This window comes from Ranitomeya imitator, chromosome 1, assembly GCF_032444005.1.
Source record: "Ranitomeya imitator isolate aRanImi1 chromosome 1, aRanImi1.pri, whole genome shotgun sequence".
NCBI classification, from domain to species: domain Eukaryota; kingdom Metazoa; phylum Chordata; class Amphibia; order Anura; family Dendrobatidae; genus Ranitomeya; species Ranitomeya imitator.
In genome coordinates this window covers 1,204,156,569-1,204,181,389 of record NC_091282.1, presented here as the reverse complement: position 1 = coordinate 1,204,181,389, position 24,821 = coordinate 1,204,156,569, and the positions used below count along the sequence as shown (strand labels likewise).

General features: G+C 45.2%; 1 protein-coding gene across 1 annotated transcript in view; it reads right to left on the bottom strand.

The window, feature by feature from the left end:
- The window catches only part of SPON2 (spondin 2), a 33,835-nt gene extending 17,399 nt beyond the window's left edge, over positions 1-16,436 (bottom strand). The window contains exons 1-3 of the mRNA XM_069744915.1: positions 16,244-16,436; positions 15,723-15,945; positions 1,529-1,752 (exon numbers count right to left, since the gene is read on the bottom strand). Coding sequence (XP_069601016.1) covers positions 1,529-1,752; positions 15,723-15,936 — 438 coding nt within the window. The 5' untranslated portion in view covers positions 15,937-15,945; positions 16,244-16,436. The remainder of the gene's footprint in view (positions 1-1,528; positions 1,753-15,722; positions 15,946-16,243) is intronic.
- Positions 16,437-24,821: the final 8,385 nt, after the last annotated feature.

Below are 24,821 nucleotides of genomic sequence, written 5' to 3'. Positions count from 1 at the left end.
TAAGTCAACAGTAAAGAGAAGACTCCATGACAGTAAATACAAAGGGTTCACATCTAGATGCAAACCATTCATCAATAACAAAAATAGACAGAAAAACACCTCAAGAAGCCAGCTCAGTTCTGGAAAAGTATTCTATGGACAGATGAGACAAAGATCAACCTGTACCAGAATGATGGGAAGAAAAAAGTTTGGAGAAGAAAGGGACCGGCACATGATCCAAGGCACACCACATCCTCTGTAAAACATGGTGGAGGCAACGTGATGGCATGGGCATGCATGGCTTTCAATGGCACTGGGTCACTTGTGTTTATTGATGACATAAGAGCAGACAAGAGTAGCCGGATGAATTCTGAAGTGTACCGGGATATACTTTCAGCCCAGATTCAGCCAAATGCTGCAAAGTTGATTGGACGGCGCTTCATAGTACAGATGGACAATGACCCCAAGCATACAGCCAAAGCTACCCAGGAGTTCATGAGTGCCAAAAAGTGGCACATTCTGCAATGGCCAAGTCAATCTCCAGATCTAAACCCAATTGAGCATGCATTTCACTTGCTCAAATCCAGACTTAAGACGGAAAGACCCACAAACAAGCAAGACCTGAAGGCTGCGGCTGTAAAGGCCTGGCAAAGCATTAAGAAGGAGGAAACCCAGCGTTTGGTGATGTCCATGGGTTCCAGACTTAAGGCAGTGATTGCCTCCAAAGGATTTGCAACAAAATATTGAAAATAAAAATATTTTGTTTGGGTTATGTTTATTTGTCCAATTACTTTTGACCTCCTAAAATGTGGAGTGTTTGTAAAGAAATGTGTAAAATTCCTACATTTTCTATCAGATATTTTTGTTCAACCCTTCAAATTAAACGTTACAATCTGCACTTGAATTCTGTTGTAGAGGTTTCATTTCAAATCCAATGTGGTGGCATGCAGAGCCCAACTCGCGAAAATTGTGTCACTGTCCAAATATTTCTGGCCCTAACTGTAGGAGCAGTATTCTAGTAGTTATATTCTTGTACATAGGGGCAGTATTATAGTAGTTATACTCTTGTACATAGGGAGCAGTATTATAGTAGTTATATTCTTGTACATGGGGCAGTATTATAGTAGTTATATTCTTGTACACAGGGGGCAGTATTATAGTAGTTATATTCTTGTACACAGGAGCAGTATTATAGCAGTTATATTCTTGTACATAGGGGCAGTATTATAGTAGTTATATTCTTGTACATAGGGGCAGTATTATAGTAGTTATATTCTTGTACATAGGAGCAGTATTATAGTAGTTATATTCTTGTACATAGGAGCAGTATTATAGTAGTTATATTCTTGTACATAGGAGCAGTATTATAGCAGTTATATTCTTGTACATAGGAGGCAGTATTATAGCAGTTATATTCTTGTACATAGGAGGCAGTATTATAGTAGTTATATTCTTGTACACAGGGGGCAGTATTATAGTAGTTATATTCTTTTATATAGGAGCAGTATAATAATAGTTATACTCTTGTACATAAGCCTCTTGTACTTACATATGGGTGTCTCGAATGTGTCTCCAATTCAGTTGAGGACTGGCCCGTCCCGCTAGATATGGACGGAGCTGAGAAAATCCCATGAACACTTTGGATTTTCTCCCCAGCTGCCTCTATCTCCTTCATTAGGGCCCAGGCTTCTCCTCTTTCTGTGAAGTCACGCACTCCATTGCTGGCATGGTCATGTCTTTTCCACATGTGGTAGTCAGAGCTATGACTCACTCCTGTTGGATAAGAGAATCTAGTGTCATCTCGCAGTTCTGGATATTGTCAAACTGGACTTTTAGTGCTGCACATCACATACTCCAGAACATGTGGGAAACTATTCATCTTCTTCAGGGCAACAAAGGACAATAGATATTACTTACGGCTGGATTCAGACCATGTCTGAAATCGAAAAACGGGATAGGATGTATTGCATTTCTGACCTTAAAGGGAACCTGTCATATTCAAAATAGTATCTAATCTTCAGACGGGATGTTATAGAGCAGGAAGAGCTGATCAGATTGATAAATATTTTTAGTGAAAAAGCCTCAGTGAGATCTGTACATTACTCATTAAAATCCAAGGTAATTGCATGGATAGTCCAGTGGGCGGTCCTATAGGTGATTGACAGCCTTCCCACATGGCGGTGCATGGAGAGATAACTGTAAATCACAACTAGGACTGCCCACTAAACTCATCCATACAAATACCAGGGATGTCATACAGAATCTTTTCCCACAATCTACTGTAAGGAGGCTAATGGCTGTATAATCGATGGCAGGTATGTGTCGCAGAGATGGCCGCTCCCTGCAATGCAATCTGGAGTATTTTGCTTTAATGAGAGATGGGCAGGTCTGGTTGCCCATATACCTCCCCTGTGGGTGTGATTAAAGCTTATGTAATGGAGGCTGTTGTTTGGCACAGGGGCTGTGGCTGGAAGTGTGGAGACCTCCATGGTCTGTGTGCAGAGAGGGAGAAGTCTTCCTGTATATCTGGACATTACCCCCAGCCTGTGTACCCACAGGCCGGAGGGAGCAGGATCCTGCGAGGACCTATGTGAGGTCATGTGACCTGACCATGTGAGTTAGCGCTATTGGTGTCATGGGAGAGCAGGAACTCCCACATAGCTCTCGGATCAGCTAGAGGACTGTGCTATGGACAATGATGCTTTGTTTTTTGCCTGCCCTAAAGGCTGTTTTTTCCTGTCTGTTGGTGCTTCTCGGGTTATGAAGCAAATAAACCCATACGGACTTTGAAAGGAACGTGTCCCCTGTCTTCGTCCTGATGCACCTGAGTGAGTACCATTCCTACAATTGGTGCTAGACTGCGGGCATCGGTCCAGGATGTACCTGGGAGGACTACAGCAGATATTTGCTGTGGATCGGCGCGTCCCCGAACTCCAAGCATCTGGCAGTGGCACGGAGGGACCATGAAGATTACATGCTTGTGGCGGTAACTCGGCGGGGTTACGAAGATTTGCAGTGGCTCGGAGGAGTGTGCCAGGACCAAGAGGTCCACATCGCCATCTGGAGGTCTGTAGAGCCATCTGGAGGTCTGCAGAGCTGTGCAGAGAGGTGCAGAGCCATGTTGAATGGAGCGGAACTGTGCAGAGTGGTGCAGAGCCTTGAGGAGCTCTGCAGAGCCTCGCTGTGCAGAGCCAGGCAGAGCGGTGTGAAGCCTCGCTGTGAGGAACTGTTGGGGAGGTAAGACAGCCATGCACAGGCGGTGAGGGCCTGAAAGGGCATTGAGAGTCCACGGCGTGCACCCGAAGGAGGGATGGATGCCCGAAAGGGGATGGAGTCCCAAAAGGGGGTAGTGGCCCAAACAGGGATGGTTGCCCAAAAGGGGTGGAGTCCCAAAAGGGGGCGGTAACCCAAACAGGGATGGTTGCCCAGAAAGGGGTGGTGTCCCAAAAGGGGGCAGTGACCCTAAAGGTGGGTGGAGTCCCAAATGGGGGCGGTGACCCAAATAGGGGTGGTGGCCCAAAAAGGGGTGACAGTTGTCCCATTGGTCTGTAGCCGGGGACAGCGAGATTCATACTATGCAGGTCCATTTTATAATGTGGATTGCTCGGCCAATGAAGAGTCATGACTGTGTCCCATCTGGCTGGATGGAGAACACGTGATGGGACTGATAGACCCGGGGAGTGGAGAGCCCCTCCAGAACACTGTAGGTCACCTGGGTCAAAAGTAAGCAGCGGATGTGAGGACAGTAAAGGTCTTCTGATAGCTTGCCTTTACATTGTCACGGCTGAGGCTTCCACGTACCATGAGGCGGGTGTAGTCACGGACTTGCGGTAACCTGTGGTAATAGGTTGGGACTTGGAAGTACTGTGGAACTTCTGGATAAAGGGAAAGGTGTCTGTAGAAAGAATGTGCATAAGATCTAATAATGAGGAGAATGCACCCCCTAGAGTTGATAGTCCTGAGTTAGGCATGACCAAGGGAAATTTTGGACAGGCCCAACTTAGCGACACGAAGGGGAAGGCAATACAAAATAGTATGTAAGGACAGAAGTGTGGGTCTGACCAACTCTGGGACTTGGCAGAGGTGACCAAAAGTGTGACTGTTGAAGTGGGGGTAGATCCAAGAGAGGGGTACGACACCTATTGAAGTGGGGACTGCTGGTTCCATGATGACAGACTGAGTAGTGGTGAATCCCATACAGATGGTGACGCAAGGAGGATAGATTGCAGTAAGGTTGACCCGGGTACAAATGGCCAGTCTTCCTCACGTCGCCAGGGACACAGTGGCCTCAGAAAGGCAGGTCAGGCTACACCCTCTGAGAAGACAGATAAAGAAGAGACAGGGACAGGTGCCAACAAGGTTAATGTCCTTGATAAGGGGGTCACTTTACCACTGAAAAACCTTAGCACAGAGGTAGTCGATCATGTACGGAAGATAAAGCTGACAAAGCGTGGCGGAAGGGATCCTACAGCGAAAATTGCAGTACGGGAAGAACGCTCAGTAAAAATGGAGATCCTGCAGGCAAAGCTGTCCGAATTGACTGCTGCCACTCGGCAACGAGAGGATAAAATCGACAAACTGACAAAGAAAAGGTGCACATGGAAAGAGTATGATGAGGTCTGTCATCAGCTGGTGAATGAGAGGTTGAAGGTGTCAAGTATGGAAGCCACCAACTCCGCGCAGCTGGATCAGGTGCGTCACCTGGAGTCTGAGCTCTCGGCAGTCAAGCCTCACCTCGGAGAGAAGGAAGAGCAGCAGCAGAAGCTGCTTCATACCATCCACTCTACCGAGGAGAAGCTGCGCTCGATGGGAGAAGAGGTCGCAGAACACGTATCCCAGCAGGAACTGACCTGCTGCAGCAAAGCACAGGAGCTCCAGGACCTCGCCAGAGAGTTTGTTCATGAGAAGGAAAAAGTGGCAGATTTGCAAGGCGAACTAAAATGTCTGGAAGAGCAGAAGGCTGAGGAAATCGCTGCCTTGGAGTCTAAACTGGTTTCAGTGCAGAAAGCAAGGACACAAATTGAACAAGACCTCCGGGAACTGTCCGCAGATGTGGAGGAGAAGGTCGCATACATCAGAGAGGCCAATGAGAAGCATCAGCAGGAGCTTCTCCAGAGAGAGGACAAGTTGTGCTGCCTGGCAGGGAGGTGGGATAAAGTTCACCGAAAACTCAAGAGTGAGCAGGAGACTAAGCAGGAGGCTAAGGCCCAGCTCCAGAAGCACATGGATGGACAGAAAATAGGGATTTTTGTGTACTCACCGTAAAATCCTTTTCTCCGAGCCATTCATTGTGGGACACAGACCGTGGGGTGTATGCTGCTGCCAATAGGAGGCTGACACTAAGTGATACAAAAAAAAGTTAGCTCCTCCCCTGCAGTATACACCCTCCTTCTGGCTCTCAGCTAACCAGTTTGGTGCAAAAGCAGTAGGAGATCAATAACAATATATGAGCGTATAGCATGTCATATTCTAAAAAAACAAGCATAAGCTAAAAACAGGGTGGGAGCTGTGTCCCCCAATGAATGGCTCGGAGAAAAGGATTTTACGGTGAGTACACAAAAATCCCTATTTCTCCTTCGCCTCATTGGGGGACACAGACCGTGGGACGTCCCAAAGCAGTCCCTGGGTGGGGACAACAATAGATCAGGCCCTGTGTAACCGCTACTTACAAGTGCGCCACCGCGGCCTGCAGAGTCCGCCTGCCCAGACTCACATCTGTGGAAGTGTGGCAATTATAATGCTTCAAGAATGCATGCGGACTGGACGAATCCGCAAGCTTGCAGGTGTGCCTTGCTGAAGCCTGGTGCCTAGGACCCTTGATAGACAGGGAGATAGGCTGACATCTAGCACGGAAGGACTCCTGGATGGTGAAAAGAATTCACCATGCCATCATGGTCGATGAAACGTTGGGGTCTGAAACAGACCCATGTGCCTCCTACAGACACTAAGCAAGAAGAACTGGTTAGCTGAGAGCCAGAAGGAGGGTGTATACTGCAGGGGAGGAGCTAACTTTTTTTTGTATCACTTAGTGTCAGCCTCCTATTGGCAGCAGCATACACCCCACGGTCTGTGTCCCCCAATGAGGCGAAGGAGAAAATTAGCTCTCTGCTCTACAGAATGAACTGTTGCGCCCTCCCGATCTGATCACAATGAAGGGGAGTGAGCTGGAGACACTGACCAAAGAAGTGGCTTCCAGGGCATGGTAGAGTTACCCGAAGACGTGCAAGAAGCGTGTGCCAGTAAGCCTGTACATGAGGCATTATGAAAGGCAGTGGAGGCTTGTAGTGTGAACTGGGCTCCAAAGACTTGGCAGTTGGTCATACTGTCGACTAGGGAAGTCACAGTGAAGCGGATGGCTATCCTGAGTGACACTGCCTCTGCACAAAACAGATCATCCTGTTGAGGAATAAGGAAGCCGCTCGATGTCTGGCGCATACAAGGAAAGCTCAAAGTCAGCTGAGGTTTGTGGAAGACATCGTTCAAGTGCCCAGAATTCTGGTGAGGAAAGTCATTGGGAGACTTGGAAAAGTGATGCAGGAAATCATGAATAGATCTGGTGTGGCGAGAGTGAGGATTCCGGCTGATGACAAAGCCCAGGCTGCTGGTGAAGATGGGATTGTTCCATTCGTCAATGTTGGATCAATGGAAAGCCTTAGGAATATCCAAATGGTCCTTTAATATCGGGTGGCATAACTAAGAGAGGTAGAGCTGCTAAGACTTTAGAGACTGCAAATTAATAAACAGCTTCAGGAAATGTGAAGAAGATGGCGGCCACTTTCAACCCGTGGTATGGAAAGATGAAAGGGTTCTTTAAAGGGTGGACGTACCCAACCTGAAGATAAATGGAATGACTGCTCTCTGGGTAACAAAGACAATAGGCGAAATTGCCAACAGAGAGACAACCGAAGGTGGCCTAATGGAAGAGTTAGAACTAGTGACTAGTGTTAGCTCAATGCTGATTGACCTAGGCATGAGACCCTGTAGCGGACATGGTAACAGAGGGTCAGACCAGACAGAAGGTATGGGACCAAGGGAATCACAACACCATACTGACCACCGGGGATGAGGGTGGTCCGACAAAGGGGCAACCCTGTCAGAGGAGGTGACGGACTGAGACAACCTACTAGTCCAAAATGGGTCAGTGACAAAGCCCGATTTTGATAAACGGATTTACGTCCGAAGGCGACCCAGTAGGGTCTCTGGTTGGGTAATGGAAGGTGCCAATTACCATGGCTTTAGGAAGAGGGGGAGGTATGTAAGGAGGCTAATGGCCATATAATCGATGGGAGGTATGTGTTGCAGAGATGGCTGCTCCCTGCGATGCAACCTGGAGTATTTTGCTTTAGTGCACGTGAGCACTAAGATGTCGTTTAGTGCATTTGGGTCCAGATTGTGGGTAGCTATGAGAGATGGGCAGGTCTGGTTACCCATATACCACCCCTGTGGGTTTGATTACAGCTTATGTAATGGAGGCTATTGTTTTGGCACAGGGGCTGTGGCTGGAGGTGTGGAGACCTCCATGGTATGTGTGCAGAGAGGAAGAAGTCTTCTTGTGTATCTGGACATTACCTGAGCCTGTGTACCCACAGGCCTGAGGGAGCAGGATCCTGCAAAGACTTGTGTGAGGTCAGGGTCATGTGACCTGGCCATGTGAGTTAGTGGCTGTTGGTGTCTTGGGAGAGCAGGAACTCCCACATAGCTCTCGGAGGAGGTAGAGGACTGTGCTATGGAAACTAATGCTTTGTTTTTGCCTGCCCTAAAGGCTGTTTTTTTCCTTTCTGTTGGTGCTTTCTGGGTTATGAAGCAAATAAACCCATATGAACTTTGAAAGGAACGAGTCTCCTGTCTTCCTCCTGATGCACCTGAGTGAGTACAATCCCTACACTACTCCGCTTCTCCTTCTCTATACCAGACTGTCTACAGATCAGACTGCAAATACGATGTGACAGGTTCTCTTTAGAAAGAACCTGACAGAAGATATATTCTGCCAGGTATGTTTTACTCTGAAAGGCTATTCAGGGACTTTGTGGCTCTTGTGACTAGTCCAAGAGGACAGTCCTTGGTGGCTTTTCCTCAACCTTCTCCCCTTGAGTGACAGGTTTCTCCCTATACACACACATATATGGAGAGACTTGTCATTCAAAGGAAGCGAGTGAGGAGAAGACTTGCCAGCTTTGAGATGAATTTTTTTTCTGAAATGCCCACAGCATTTTAGTAAAACAAACCTTCATTCAGACACAATACCTTAGTTAATTATGCTATTGGGTACTGTGTTCTTTTCTTAGTAGGCCTCATTCCATTTTCATAAACAGTAGAATGATGTTCTCTATCTTGGTCTCCTTTGTCCACAAGACGCTTTCCCACAAGGGTTTTGGCCTACTCACATACATTTTGGCAAACTGCACTTTAGCATTTTTATGTCTCTGTGTTAGCAGTGGGGTCCTCGTAGGTCTCCTGTCATTTCATTCAAATGTCGATGGACAGTTGGCGCTGACACTGATTCACCCTGAGCTTGCAGAAAAGCTTGAATTCCTTTAGAACTTGATTGGGACTGCTTATCCACCATCCAGACTATCCGACATTGCAACCTTTCATCAATTTTTCTCTGATGTCCACACCCAGGGAGATAAGCTACAGTGCCATGGGTTGTAAACTTCTTGATTATGTTGTGCACCGTGGACAAAGGAACATCAAGATCTTTGGAAATGGACTTTTAACTTTGAGATTGTTGATATTTTACAACAATTTTAGGTTCTCAAGTCCTCAGACAGTTCTTTTCTCCTCTTTCTGTTCTCCATTCTTGATGTGGCACACACAGACACACAATGTAAAGATTGAGTCAACTTCTCGCTTTTTTATATGGTTTCAGGTGTGATTTTCATATTGCCCACACCTGTTACTTGCCACAGGTGAGTTTCAATGAGCATCACATGCTTGAAACAATGTTGTTTACCCACAATTTTGGAAAGATGACTTAAATTTTGCTAGACCCATTTTTGTTTTTTTGTGAAATTATGTCTGAAGAACATCTTAAAGGGAATCTGTCACCCCAAAAATGGCCTATAAACTAAGGCGACCGGCACCAGGGGCTTATGTACAGCATTCTGTAATGTTGTAGAAAAGCCCCTGATCTATTCTGAAAGATAAGAAAAACAGGTTATATTATACTCACCCAAGGGTGGTCCCACTGTGGTCCGGTCCAATGGGCAGTGTGGACCAACTCCAGCGCCTCCCATCTTCATACGATGACATCCTCTTCTTGTTTTGCCGCGGCTCCTGCGCAGGCGCACTTTGTCTGTCTCTGACCTTTCCCGGAGCCTGCGCACTGCAGTACTTTGCGCTGCCCTCAACAGGGCAGACAAAGTACTCCTGCGCAGGAGTCGCGGCAAGAAGAGGACGTCATCGTATGAAGATGGGAGGCGCCGGACCCGGACCATCCCTGCGTGAGTATAATCTAACCTCTTTTTCTCATCTTTCAGGATACATCCGGGGCTTATCTACAGCATTACAGAATGTCGTAGATAAGCCCCTGATGCCGGTGGCCTTAGTTTATACGCCATTTTTGGGTGACAGATTCCCTTTAAAGAAGTTGCTAAAAATGGAAAACTCATTTAATATTCTTCATCATTGTTGATCCTATATCATTACTTTACTTTATTTGTACTATACTTATTTTGCAGCGATCCTGGGATAAATAATGAATTTTGATATATACCTGTTACTACATTGTGGGAGTAGCAGAGCTATAATGATATACAGATGTATCAAAGCTACAGTGACAAAGTATTTATAGTACAGCTATACAGATATTGAAACATAATAGAGATGTACAAATATAGAGATGGAGCAAAGCCATTTGGATATAATGATGTAGCCGAGCTATACAGATGTAGAAATGTAGCAGTGCTGTAGAGAGCTATGTGGATACAGAGATGTAGCAGAGCTGTGTGGATATAGAGATGTAGCAGAGCTGTGTGGATACAGAGATGTAGCAGAGCTGTGTGGCTATAGAGATGTAGCAGAGCCGTGTGGATATAGAGATGTAGCAGAGCTGTGTGGATATAGAGATGTAGCAGAGCTGTGTGGATGTAGAGATGTAGCAGAGCTGTGTGGATGTAGAGATGTAGCAGAGCTCTGTGGATACAGAGATGTAGCAGAGCTGTGTGGATGTAGAGATGTAGCAGAGCTGTGTGGATACAGAGATGTAGCAGAGCCGTGTGGATATAGAGATGGAGCAGAGCCGTGTGGATATAGAGATGTAGCAGAGCCGTGTGGATATAGAGATGTAGCAGAGCTGTGTGGATATAGAGATGGAGCAGAGCTGTGTGGATACAGAGATGTAGCAGAGCTGTGTGGATACAGAGATGGAGCAGAGCTGTGTGGATATAGAGATGTAGCAGAGCTGTGTGGATATAGAGATGGAGCAGAGCCGTGTGGATATAGAGATGTAGCAGAGCTGTGGATATAGAGATGTAGCAGAGCTGTGTGGATATAGAGATGGAGCAGAGCTGTGTGGATGTAGAGATGTAGCAGAGCTGTGTGGATGTAGAGATGTAGCAGAGCTGTGTGGATATAGAGATGTAGCAGAGCCGTGTGGATATAGAGATGTAGCAGAGCCGTGTGGATATAGAGATGTAGCAGAGCTGTGGATATAGAGATGTAGCAGAGCTGTGTGGATATAGAGATGGAGCAGAGCTGTGTGGATATAGAGATGTAGCAGAGCTGTGTGGATGTAGAGATGTAGCAGAGCTGTGTGGATGTAGAGATGTAGCAGAGCTGTGTGGATGTAGAGATGTAGCAGAGCTGTGTGGATGTAGAGATGGAGCAGAGCTGTGTGGATGTAGAGATGTAGCAGAGCTGTGTGGATACAGAGATGGAGCAGAGCTGTGTGGATATAGAGATGTAGCAGAGCTGTGTGGATATAGAGATGTAGCAGAGCTGTGTGGCTATAGAGATGTAGCAGAGCAGTGTGGATATAGAGATGCAGCAGAGCCGTGTGGATACAGAGATGTAGCAGAGCTGTGTGGATACAGAGATGGAGCAGAGCTGTGTGGATATAGAGATGTAGCAGAGCTGTGTGGATATAGAGATGCAGCAGAGCCGTGTGGATACAGAGATGTAGCAGAGCTGTGTGGATATAGAGATGTAGCAGAGCTGTGTGGATACAGAGATGTAGCAGAGCCGTGTGGCTATAGAGATGTAGCAGAGCCGTGTGGATATAGAGATGTAGCAGAGCTGTGTGGATATAGAGATGTAGCAGAGCTGTGTGGATGTAGAGATGTAGCAGAGCTGTGTGGATGTAGAGATGTAGCAGAGCTGTGTGGATATAGAGATGTAGCAGAGCTGTGTGGATACAGAGATGTAGCAGAGCTGTGTGGCTATAGAGATGTAGCAGAGCCGTGTGGATACAGAGATGTAGCAGAGCCGTGTGGATATAGAGATGTAGCAGAGCTGTGTGGATATAGAGATGTAGCAGAGCTGTGTGGATGTAGAGATGTAGCAGAGCTGTGTGGATGTAGAGATGTAGCAGAGCTGTGTGGATGTAGAGATGTAGCAGAGCTGTGTGGATGTAGAGATGTAGCAGAGCTGTGTGGATGTAGAGATGTAGCAGAGCTGTGTGGATGTAGAGATGTAGCAGAGCTGTGTGGATGTAGAGATGTAGCAGAGCTGTGTGGATGTAGAGATGTAGCAGAGCTGTGTGGATGTAGAGATGTAGCAGAGCTGTGTGGATACAGAGATGTAGCAGAGCTGTGTGGATATAGAGATGGAGCAGAGCCGTGTGGATATAGAGATGTAGCAGAGCTGTGGATATAGAGATGTAGCAGAGCTGTGTGGATATAGAGATGGAGCAGAGCTGTGTGGATGTAGAGATGTAGCAGAGCTGTGTGGATGTAGAGATGTAGCAGAGCTGTGTGGATATAGAGATGTAGCAGAGCCGTGTGGATATAGAGATGTAGCAGAGCCGTGTGGATATAGAGATGTAGCAGAGCTGTGGATATAGAGATGTAGCAGAGCTGTGTGGATATAGAGATGGAGCAGAGCTGTGTGGATATAGAGATGTAGCAGAGCTGTGTGGATGTAGAGATGTAGCAGAGCTGTGTGGATGTAGAGATGTAGCAGAGCTGTGTGGATGTAGAGATGTAGCAGAGCTGTGTGGATGTAGAGATGGAGCAGAGCTGTGTGGATGTAGAGATGTAGCAGAGCTGTGTGGATACAGAGATGGAGCAGAGCTGTGTGGATATAGAGATGTAGCAGAGCTGTGTGGATATAGAGATGTAGCAGAGCTGTGTGGCTATAGAGATGTAGCAGAGCAGTGTGGATATAGAGATGCAGCAGAGCCGTGTGGATACAGAGATGTAGCAGAGCTGTGTGGATACAGAGATGGAGCAGAGCTGTGTGGATATAGAGATGTAGCAGAGCTGTGTGGATATAGAGATGCAGCAGAGCCGTGTGGATACAGAGATGTAGCAGAGCTGTGTGGATATAGAGATGTAGCAGAGCTGTGTGGATACAGAGATGTAGCAGAGCCGTGTGGCTATAGAGATGTAGCAGAGCCGTGTGGATATAGAGATGTAGCAGAGCTGTGTGGATATAGAGATGTAGCAGAGCTGTGTGGATGTAGAGATGTAGCAGAGCTGTGTGGATGTAGAGATGTAGCAGAGCTGTGTGGATATAGAGATGTAGCAGAGCTGTGTGGATACAGAGATGTAGCAGAGCTGTGTGGCTATAGAGATGTAGCAGAGCTGTGTGGATACAGAGATGTAGCAGAGCCGTGTGGATATAGAGATGTAGCAGAGCTGTGTGGATATAGAGATGTAGCAGAGCTGTGTGGATGTAGAGATGTAGCAGAGCTGTGTGGATGTAGAGATGTAGCAGAGCTGTGTGGATGTAGAGATGTAGCAGAGCTGTGTGGATGTAGAGATGTAGCAGAGCTGTGTGGATGTAGAGATGTAGCAGAGCTGTGTGGATGTAGAGATGTAGCAGAGCTGTGTGGATGTAGAGATGTAGCAGAGCTGTGTGGATGTAGAGATGTAGCAGAGCTGTGTGGATACAGAGATGTAGCAGAGCTGTGTGGATACAGAGATGGAGCAGAGCCGTGTGGATATAGAGATGTAGCAGAGCTGTGTGGCTATAGAGATGCAACAGAGCCGTGTGGATACAGAGATGTAGCAGAGCTGTGTGGATATAGAGATGTAGCAGAGCTGTGTGGATATAGAGATGTAGCAGAGCTGTGTGGATATAGAGATGTAGCAGAGCTGTGTGGATGTAGAGATGTAGCAGAGCTGTGTGGATATAGAGATGTAGCAGAGCCGTGTGGATATAGAGATGCAGCAGAGCTGTGTGGATACAGAGATGGAGAAGAGCTGTGTGGATATAGAGATGTAGCAGAGCTGTGTGGATGTAGAGATGTAGCAGAGCTGTGTGGATATAGAGATGTAGCAGAGCCGTGTGGATGTAGAGATGTAGCAGAGCTGTGTGGATATAGAGATGTAGCAGAGCCGTGTGGATATAGAGATGCAGCAGAGCTGTGTGGATACAGAGATGGAGAAGAGCTGTGTGGATATAGAGATGTAGCAGAGCTGTGTGGATGTAGAGATGTAGCAGAGCTGTGTGGATATAGAGATGTAGCAGAGCCGTGTGGATGTAGAGATGTAGCAGAGCTGTGTGGATATAGAGATGTAGCAGAGCCGTGTGGATATAGAGATGCAGCAGAGCTGTGTGGATACAGAGATGGAGAAGAGCTGTGTGGATATAGAGATGTAGCAGAGCTGTGTGGATGTAGAGATGTAGCAGAGCTGTGTGGATATAGAGTTGTAGTAGAGCTGTGTGGATGTAGAGATGTAGCAGACCTATGTGGATATAGAGATGTAGCAGAGCTGTGTGGATATAGAGATGTAGCAGAGCTGTGTGGATATAGAGATGTAGCAGAGCTGTGTGGATATAGAGATGTAGCAGAGCTGTGTGGATGTAGAGATGTAGCAGAGCCGTGTGGATATAGAGTTGTAGTAGAGCTGTGTGGATGTAGAGATGTAGCAGAGCTGTGTGGATGTAGAGATGTAGCAGAGCTGTGTGGCTATAGAGATGTAGCAGAGCTGTGTGGATGTAGAGATGTAGCAGAGCTGTGTGGATGTAGAGATGTAGCAGAGCTGTGTGGATACAGAGATGGAGCAGAGCTGTGTGGATATAGAGATGTAGCAGAGCTGTGTGGATATAGAGATGTAGCAGAGCTGTGTGGCTATAGAGATGTAGCAGAGCAGTGTGGATATAGAGATGCAGCAGAGCCGTGTGGATACAGAGATGTAGCAGAGCTGTGTGGATATAGAGATGTAGCAGAGCTATGTGGATATAGAGATGTAGCAGAGCTGTGTGGATGTAGAGATGTAGCAGAGCTGTGTGGATATAGAGTTGTAGTAGAGCTGTGTGGATGTAGAGATGTAGCAGACCTATGTGGATATAGAGATGTAGCAGAGCTGTGTGGATATAGAGATGTAGCAGAGCTGTGTGGATATAGAGATGTAGCAGAGCTGTGTGGATATAGAGATGTAGCAGAGCTGTGTGGCTATAGAGATGTAGCAGAGCTGTGTGGATATAGAGATGTAGCAGAGCTGTGTGGATATAGAGATGTAGCAGAGCTATGTGGATATAGAGATGTAGCAGAGCTGTGTGGATGTAGAGATGGAGCAGAGCCGTGTGGATGTAGAGATGTAGCAGAGCTGTGTGGATATAGAGATGTAGCAGAGCTGTGTGGATATAGAGATGTAGCAGAGCTGTGTGGATATAGAGATGTAGCAGAGCTATGTGGATATAGAGATGTAGCAGAGCTGTGTGGATGTAGAGATGTAGCAGAGCTGTGTGGATATAGAGTTGTAGTAGAGCTGTGTGGATGTAGAGATGTAGCAGAGCTGTGGATATAGAGATGTAGCAGAGCTGTGTGGATATAGAGATGTAGCAGAGCTGTGTGGATATAGAGATGTAGCAGAGCTATGTGGATATAGAGATGTAGCAGAGCTGTGTGGATGTAGAGATGTAGCAGAGCTGTGTGGATATAGAGTTGTAGTAGAGCTGTGTGGATGTAGAGATGTAGCAGACCTATGTGGATATAGAGATGTAGCAGAGCTGTGTGGATATAGAGATGTAGCAGAGCTGTGTGGATATAGAGATGTAGCAGAGCTGTGTGGATGTAGAGATGGAGCAGAGCTGTGTGGATATAGAGTTGTAGTAGAGCTGTGTGGATGTAGAGATGTAGCAGAGCTGTGTGGATATAGAGATGTAGCAGAGCTGTGTGGATGTAGAGATGGAGCAGAGCTGTGTGGCTATAGAGATGTAGCAGAGCTGTGTGGATATAGAGATGTAGCAGAGCTGTGTGGATATAGAGATGTAGCAGAGCAGTGTGGATGTAGAGATGTAGCAGAGACATGATTTTCAGAAGCAGAAGGGTTATGTTTCATGTAGCAGAAGATATTTGACAGATGTAACTAAGCAGAATACTTTGACATGTAGCAGAGAGAGAATTACTTTTTCAGATGCAGCAGAGCTGAGGGTCTCAGTTTTCTGTCCTGTGATTATTATAGGATGACGGTGCAGGTTATTTCCCCTTTTCCCCTTATCCTTTTACATTATAGATGGAGCTGCCCATAAGTAACTGATAACTTCTGCTCTGCACATCGACACCCTCCAGTATATATATATATATATATATATATATATATATATATATATATATCCCATGGCTGGTCACTTACCCAACAATGACGACCACTGAGCCGGGGGTCTGTACAGGGGATATTGTTTGGGGAAGGACGTCTGGCTCCATTTCCCAGTGAAGACGATGCTATACTTCGCGATCTCTTCTGCGGTGCAAATCGGATCTTCCCTTAGGGGCAGACAGCTGGAATAACCCGCCGCGATCGATAACACAGTCAGGACGACTTTGTAGGTTTTACACCACGGAATCATCTTCTCTCTCTGCAGAAAAAAAAAAGAAGAAAGAAAAAAAAATGTTAAAAAAAATCTTTATCTATAGAAGAAAACATCTGCCATTGGTTTAATTAACAGCAATCTGCCTGGAATCAGTATTCCGCTCAGATTCCATAGAAATGTGGATGGATGTAGCAGAGCCGAGTGTGTAGTCAGGCATATCCTTTTGTTATAACGAGTTGAGGTTTTTAGGCAAAAGTCTTAAAAGACGGACTCGGCTCTGCTACATCTGCCTGCGTAAAAATAGATGAAATTATTGCTGATTTTCAGGAGGAAAGTTACTTACAAGTCTTGTCCTGGGGAGACGGTGGCACCTGCGTTTGCTGGCAGCTGCACACTTGGTGAGGAGGAAAAGGAGGATCTGATCTATTTATGCCTCCAGAGGGTCCTCTGTGTCCAAAATGATTGTAACCTTAAGACCCCGCTGTGTTCAGCAACCATTTACTTATTGGAAGCGCCTCTGTGCCACTTGGTCCAAGTTTCTCCAATAAAAAGAAATCAGAGACCGCTGACTAAACAATTTAGGTTTTGCACAAGTACTAACCCCTCTCTATTACCCAGCCCCCCCGACCCTCTATTACCCAGCCCCCCGACCCTCTATTACCCAGCCCCCATGGACTTTTTTTTTTCTTCTTCCATTTGGGAAATGTCACGAAGTCAAACATTCTCATACGTGAAAGTAATGACTCTCGGAGGGAAAGTTTAACCATTACACTTTCGGGGGAAGGGGGGATTCATTTCTGGGATTTAATAACTTCACATCGGAATCTTGGGAGTTTTGGGAAGATTCTTTCTCCACGGAGGGGGAGATCAGAGATGCTGTGCTCACATTCAAGCAGATATAACGTTATTTCTTCAATCTAAGGTGTCCCTAATTACACAATTATGGCTGCCCCGGATGATACAAGAAGATAATGAGAAATCAAACACACAATGGGAAACCGCCAGTGGATCTGTTATCACATGTCACAATGTAGACTGCATGCCTAGATCTCTTAGACCTTATGAGACTGGTGTACTTACTTTGAAAGTCCATGTTAGACTGACTGCATAATCCGTTGACTCTTGAAAGTGGAAAAGTAGCTAAAAGCATATTCAGTCTCTGCCCAGCCAGCTTGACTGATGGCTGCAGCTTGTACTGAGCCACATGAGGTACCAGCAGGGAGAAGGGAGATTGACGAGCTGTCAATCAGACGAGATAGGTGGAGATTCAGCAGCAGCAGAGAGGAGGCACACTGATGAGCTGTCAGGCTCGGTGGGCATATAATAAGCTGCAGCAGGGAGAGGGGCAATGAGAAGATGTCATACAGGGTTGGTGGGTAGAGAGTTAGCAGCAGGGAAGAGGGACACTGAGGATCCATGAATCCTGCAAGTTAGGTGGAGATTCAGCAGCAGCAGAGAGGAAGGAAGCTGAGGAGCTGTCAGGTGGAGATTCAGTGAGGAGGGACACTAGAGGTGTTGATCTAGTTATTAAAAGACGTAGCCATGACTGCCATTAAATGGTACACTGTGCAATTGCTTCTGGTGGTGTCCATTCCACCCCCCCAGCATATTATGGAGCCGATTCATCAAAGTTTTTATTAGAGTCCTTTGGTGTAAAAGCTTTGAAAAGTCACATCTTTTGAAGCAACTCCACCGAAAGGAGCTGTGGAGGAGTCTAAGCTTGTCGGGGTTTGCCAACTTCATTAAAAATGTTGCTGTTTTGTCCACCAGAAATGTTACTCCAGTCACCCTGAATAGCAATTCTGGCAAGGCACAAGTAGGCGCACACCACTCAGAAGATGTGCCAAATTCAATAAGTGACGTGTGCCGCTTAATGAATTTGACGACTCATTCTACTCCAGTGAGCCGTTTGTTGAGACTGACATGCTCAACGCCAGTCTCAATGAAATGTCCCCTTTGGGGTCAGAAGATTGGGTGCCTGGCTACATGTGCCCCTGCACTGGATGAATCTGCTTTGCCTTCCAGGTAGCTGTGCAGATATCACTTGCTCTGTTGTTTCAAGGGTTAAAGTGTTCTACTTGTCACCTAGAGCTTTCCATACCGAGTTGTCTTAGCTGTTGGTAGTTCTCCATTCCCCTCTGATATAAATGCTGACCTCTTTGCTTTAGTAACTGCCAGTGATAGCTTGCCATACCTTGGAGATGGTTTGGGAGCTGTGAGCAGTGGTTTGAGAAGCCATTTAGGAGTCACCTCTGGAGATTGCTGTTTGGAAGTTTGTTCTTTGTTATCCTTCTCCTTATCTTCCTGTTTGGGTTATCTCACCCTTCTTCTCCCCTTATATACCATTCCTAGTCTGGGAGCGCTGAGAGTGAATGCTGCTTTCTTTACCCTTATCTGCCTCTCTTTGTGTCTGTATTATAGAGCAGGTCTAGTGTTACTGCTGCCACACGCACTAGCCAGGGCCATGCTTAGGGCAACACAGGGCTTAGGATCAAGATTGCCACACGGAGTGAAAGAACACATCTGGGGATGTCACGGAGCCCAGTGTTGTGCAAGGCAAGATTCAAGGTGGCCCCTTTAAACTTTGCCTAGTTGCAGTATTTCCCTTACCATCTGTCCTGCCGTGCATCATCTGGCTTGTTAGTGGAGCATGACATTATCACTGGCCCACTTTATTCGGGTCAATAATGGACCCTGTTGTTGCTCTGTCACTGTAGATGGTAAACCTGCATTCTGTGATATTGCAGTGCCCACCACAAATCCAAAGCTGAATCCAAACTATGTCACTCCAGCAGGGAGACCGGCCAGCTTAGGAGTTCTGCTCGGAGTTTCGCAGATGGTCCACAGACACGATGTGGAATGACCCCGCACTTCCGGAGTCATTTTTGTCAGGGTCTTTCTGAGAAAGTAAACGACGCCTTCATCCTGTATGAAAACTTGGTTCCCTTAGAAGCCATCATGTCTCTTGCTATCCGCTTGGATCGTCATTTCCGGGAAAGAGCAATGCAGGCACCAATATCTACTGGGGGTTTTGCGCTTAATAAAGCTAGGTCTGAACCCACTGAAGAACCCATGCAGTTGGGGGGGGGGGGAATCTACTCATGGTACCAATCCACAACTGATTTGACACAAAACGGGAGATTGTTTTCTTTGTAGCTGTAAGGGGCATTTTGTAGGTACTTGCGCCTCAATACGTAACTGTAAACTGTCGCCGAAAAAACTAAAAGGCCCATTTTGTTTGAAGGATAGCAATCGGGGTATTTACAGTACAGACCAAAAGTTTGGACACACCTTCTCATTTAAAGATTTTTCTGTATTTTCATGACTATGAAAATTGTACATTCACACTGAAGGCATCAAAACTATGAATTAACACATGTGGAATTATATACTTAACAAAAAAGTGTGAAGCAACTGAAAATATGTCTTATATTCTAGGTTCTTCAAAGTAGCCACCTTTTGCTTTGATGACTGCTTTGCACACTCTTGACAGTCTCTTGATGAGCTTCAAGAGGTAGTCACCGGGAATGGTTTTCACTTCACAGGTGTGCCCTCTCAGGTTTAATAAGTGGGATTTCTTGCCTTATAAATGGGGTTGGGGCCATCAGTTGTGTTGTGCAGAAGTCTGGTGGATACACAGCTGATAGTCCTACTGAATAGAGTGTTAGAGTTTGTATTATGGCAATAAAAAATCATCTAAGTAAAGAAAAACGAGTGGCCATCATTACTTTAAGAAATGAAGGTCAGTCAGTCCGAAAAATTGGGAAAACTTTGAAAGTGTCCCAAAGTGCAGTTGCAAAAACCATCAAGCGCTACAAAGAAACTGGCTCACATGAGGACCGCCCCAGGAAAGGAAGACCAAGAGTCACCTCAGCTTCTGAGGATAAGTTTATACGAGTCACCAGCCTCAGAAATCGCAGGTTAACAGAAGCTCAAATTAGAGACCAGGTCAATGCCACACAGAGTTCTAGCAGCAGACACATCTCTACAACAACTGTTAAGAGAAGACTTTGTGCAGCAGGCCTTCATGGTAAAATAGCTGCTAGGAAACCACTGCTAAGGACAGGCAACAAGCAGAAGAGACTTGTTTGGGCTAAAGAACACAAGGAATGGACATTAGACCAGTGGAAATTGGTGCTTTGGTCTGATGAGTCCAAATTTGAGATCTTTGCTTACAACCACCGTGTCTTTGTGCGACACAGAAAAGGTGAAAGGATGGACTCTACATGCCTGGTTCCCACCATGAAGCATGGAGGAGGAGGTGTGATGGTGTGGGGGTGCTTTGCTGGTGACACTGTTGGGGATTTATTCAAAATTGAAGGCATACTGAACCAGCATGGCTACCACAGCATGCTATTCCATCCGCTTTGCATTTAGTTGGACCATCATTTATTTTTCAACAGGACAATGACCCCAAACACACCTCCAGGCTGTGTAACGGCTATTTGACCAAGAAGGAGAATGATGGGGTGCTGCGCCTGACCAGAACCCAATCGAGATGGTTTGGGGTGAGCTGGATCGCAGAGGGAAGGCAAAAGGGCCAACAAGTGCTAAGCATCTCCGGAAACTCCTTCAAGATTGTTGGAAGACCATTTCCAGTGACTACCTCTTGAAGCTCATCACGAGAATGCCAAGAGTGTTCAAAGCGGTCATCAAAGCAAAAGGTGGCTACTTTGAAGAACCTAGAATATAAGACATATTTTCAGTTGTTTCACACTTTTTTGTTTAGTATATAATTCCACATGTGTAATTCATAGTTTTGATGCCTTCAGTGTGAATTTACAATTTTCATAGTCATGAAAATACAGAAAAATCTTTAAATGAGAAGGTGTGTCCAAACTTTTGGTCTGTACTGTATATCTCCTCCGTTGGTAGGTCGCAATTGTTTTTGCCCATCAAGGTCCTATTAGGTGTAAGAAAGGTGTCTATTTCTGCCTTTCTGGATAGTGGGGCGTGATTCAATCTTGTTGATGCCAGGTTTGTTCAGACCCAGGGCCTAAATTCCTATAAGTTGCCTAAGTAGGTGCCATGCACACTAAAACGATCGATTGTCATGTGTTAGAGGGTCTGCCCACTCTGATGGTTGATGGTTGTTGGTCAATCCTGTGGTAGAAGTCACGAAAGATAGTGAGGTGGAAGAATTACTGTTTAAATAGCTGCACGAGCACCTGTATATCAAGGGTGTCTACCAGGTCATTGGTAGGCAGGTATTTGTCTGATTTCGAGGATGTTTTCTCGGAACAGAGGTGTCAGAAGTTGCTACCTCACCACCCTTATGATTGCTCAACCACTTTAATTCCAGGAACCAAATTGCCAAAGAGCAAGCTATAGGCAGGCCATGAAGGATGATATCATATCATAAAGAGCCTTAATAAAGGGCATATCACATCATCTTCATCTCCTGTGGCAGCATAGTTTTTCTTTGTTAAGGAAAAAGATGAGGTAGTGCGCCCCTGCTTGGGCTTCCATGAACTGAATCAGCTAACTGTTCAGGATCCATACCCTCTTCCTCTCATCCCGGATCTTTTCATTCAGTTCGTTGGGGCTAAATGGTTTACCAAACTGGATCTTAGGGGGCCTATAAATTCATCCGTGTTAGGGAGGGGGATGAGTGAAAGATGGCCTTCAATACCTCAGAGGGGCATTATGAAAACCTTGTCATGCCATTGGGCTTCACGAATGCCTCCTCCGTTTTTCAGCATTTTCTAAATGATATTTTCTGACATTTAGCGCTTAGATTTGCAGTAGTCTATTTGGACGATATACTAATGTATTAATACAGATAGAGAACAAGACCAGCACATCCACGCTAGTGTGAACAGGCGCCAACCAAAAAAACATATAAGGTGAAAAACGATAGAGGTTCCACCATTATTTACCAAGAATGATTATTCTAGAACATTGAAAATGCATTACTGCCATAGAAAATAGGAAAAAAGCGCTATATAATGTACATATGAAATATTTATCTGCAAAAATTGCTATGAAAAAAGGAAGGTACTTCACGCATAAATTGGCCAATGTATGTGAGTCCAATTGCCATGTCAGGGTGTTATTTGTAATTGGTCCCTGTCCTGTTTTGTCACCTCTCCTGGGCAAAAAATAATCATTCTTGGTAAATAATGGTGCAACCTTTATTGTTTTTCAACTTATATGTTTTTTTGTTTGGCGCCTGTTCACACTAGCTTGGATGTGCTGGTCTTGCTCTTTATTTCTATTAAGCCTTTTTGGACATGTGCACTCCCATTCCGAATAGCCACAGGTGATTTTAAGTAGTTATCTGGTCCACTCCTGACCCATAAATTGTAGGCTTTTTTTCCCAGGAGAGGTGACAAAACAGGGCAGGGACCCAATTACGAAGAACGCCTTGACGTGGCAATTGAGCTCATATACATTGGCCAATTTATGTGCAAAGTACCTTCCTTTTTTCATAGCAATTTTTGCAGATAAATATTTCATGTGTACATTACATAGCGCTTTTTTCCTATTTTCTATGGCAGTAATGTGTTTTCAATGTTCTATAATAATCATTCTTGGTAAATAATGGTGCAACCTTTATCGTTTTTCATAACGTATTAGGCTCATCTTGAGTCACACCAGATACATGTTAGGCACGTGCTACAGGTACTTAGAGATAATAAACTCTGACAAGTCGGAAAAATATATGTTCGTTGTTCAAGAGATTCCTTTTCTGGGGTATCTATAGTTTTCGTATGGATCCTGCTAAAGTCCAGGCAGTCCTGGATTGGGATCTTCCTGAAAATGTGAAGGTTTTCCAGCAGTTTCTTGGCTTTGCCAACTACAAGTTCATCAGAAACTTTTTGATAGTGGTTAAACCACTAACGGATATGACCAGAAAAGGGACAGACTTTTTCTAGATCGTCTAGACCGGCCAGTGAACCGTTTGTGTCTGTTACTGCTCCGGTTGTCATACAGCCTGACGTTACCCTACCGTTCATTGTAGAGGTAGATGAATAGGAGGTAGGGGCTCCATAGTCACAGGGTGCGTCTCCAAGTAAATGGCGTCCGTGTGCATTTTTCTTTAAAAAATTGTCACCTGCCGAAAAGATTTATGATATCAGCAATAGGAAACTTTTGGCCATAAAATTGTCTTTCAATGAATGGCGTCATTTTTTGGAGGGGTACATCCAGTCATGGTCATCACTGATCATAAAAAATTACTGTATCTGCAATCTGCTAAATTACTTACTTCTAGACAGACAAGGTAGTCTTTGTTTTTCGCTAGGTTTAACGTTTTTGTGACTTATCGTCCGGGGGTTAAAATGATCAAAGTGGATGCCTTGTCTCATTGTTTTCTGGGGGAATATAGTGCTGGCGAGCCTGTTCCCATTTTTGCAGCAGGGAGTTGTCATTTCTGCAATGTGTTCTGATTTGGAGAGGGAGGCCATAGAAGCCCAGGGGGACGGATCTTTTCTCCTACTGCAGGCAGGGCAGTGGGGGGAGGTTCCTGCTGGAGATATGTGTCTTACAGTCAGACACAAGAAAGGAGGAGAAGGGGAGACATGACCGAGCTCCTGAGAACCCTAGATTTATGAATTTATATATTTCCCAGTTATAATTGTAATATGAGAGAAAATAGGATCAAAGGAAATATTGAGATTGAGGGAGGAATTTGAGAGGTATTTTTTCAATTTATTTTGTGAATTTTCACTTTTTGCATTTGTTGTGGGCTCCTGATATTAAACTTGTGTTTGACATTTAGTGTCTCAGGATTTTATGGTTTTATGAAATATGTTTTTTCCTTTCATTAGCAAAAACTATTCTCCATTTTATAAGTTATCTCTGACGTATTGTCTGGAATACATATGCATTTACTTTCACTAAACCACAGGTCTGTAGCAAAACAGACTATTGCAAATGCCTACGTTTTGCTTTCTCATACAGATTATCATCCTATCCCTCCCTTAACCCACTCAGATCCTCCATCTATAATAGTGGCTGTATGCAGAAAGTTTGTCCGCCGGTGGCTGAGACCACATGAGAAGCAGAAGTTACTGTGATAAATAGAACTTAGATCTAGCCTCCTGTATTGGGGTAATTTGCCAAACATTGGACAGACAAAGGTGGAGAGAGATGCAACCTGATATAACTAGTTTGACACAAGACGTTTGCCTGCATCTGAGCAAACTAAACATTGACAGATCCCCCGACTCAGATGTCATTCATCCTTGGATACTGAGGGAATTGAGCTCAGTAATTGACAGAATGATGAATCTCATATTCATAGACTCTTGTAGCAGGGGTGGTGCCACAAGATTGGAGGGTGGCTGATGTGATACCAGTATTTAAGAAACGTAAGACGTTGGATCCAGGCAACTACCATCCAGTAAGCCTGACATCAGTAGTGTGCAAAGTTTTTGACAACATTATAAGAGATGATCTGCAGAAATATATTGCAGAGAATAATAACTCACAAACAGCAACTATGTGATCTATACAGCAGTCTTGGCGTCTCCTATATGATCTATATACAGCAGTCTCAGTGTATTAACTGTGATGTATTTACAGCAGACTCTGTGTCTCCTATGTGATATGTATACACAGCAGTCTCAGTTTCTCCTATGTGAGGAATACAGCAGTCTCTCTGTCTCCTATGTGATGTATACAGCAGTCTTGGTGTCGCCTATGTTATTTATAAACAGCAATCTCAGTAAATCATATGTGTTGTATATACAGCAGTCTTGGTGTCTCATATGTGATGTATATCAGCAGTCTCGGTGTCTCCTAAGTGATGTATATGGCAATCTAGGTGTCTCCTATGTGATGTATATTGCAGTTTAGGTGTCTCCTTTGTGATGTATTATCAGCAGTCTCTGTGTCTTCTATATGATGTATATACATTAGTCTCTTTGTCTCCTATATGATGTATATACAGCAGTCTTGGTGTCTCCTATGTGATG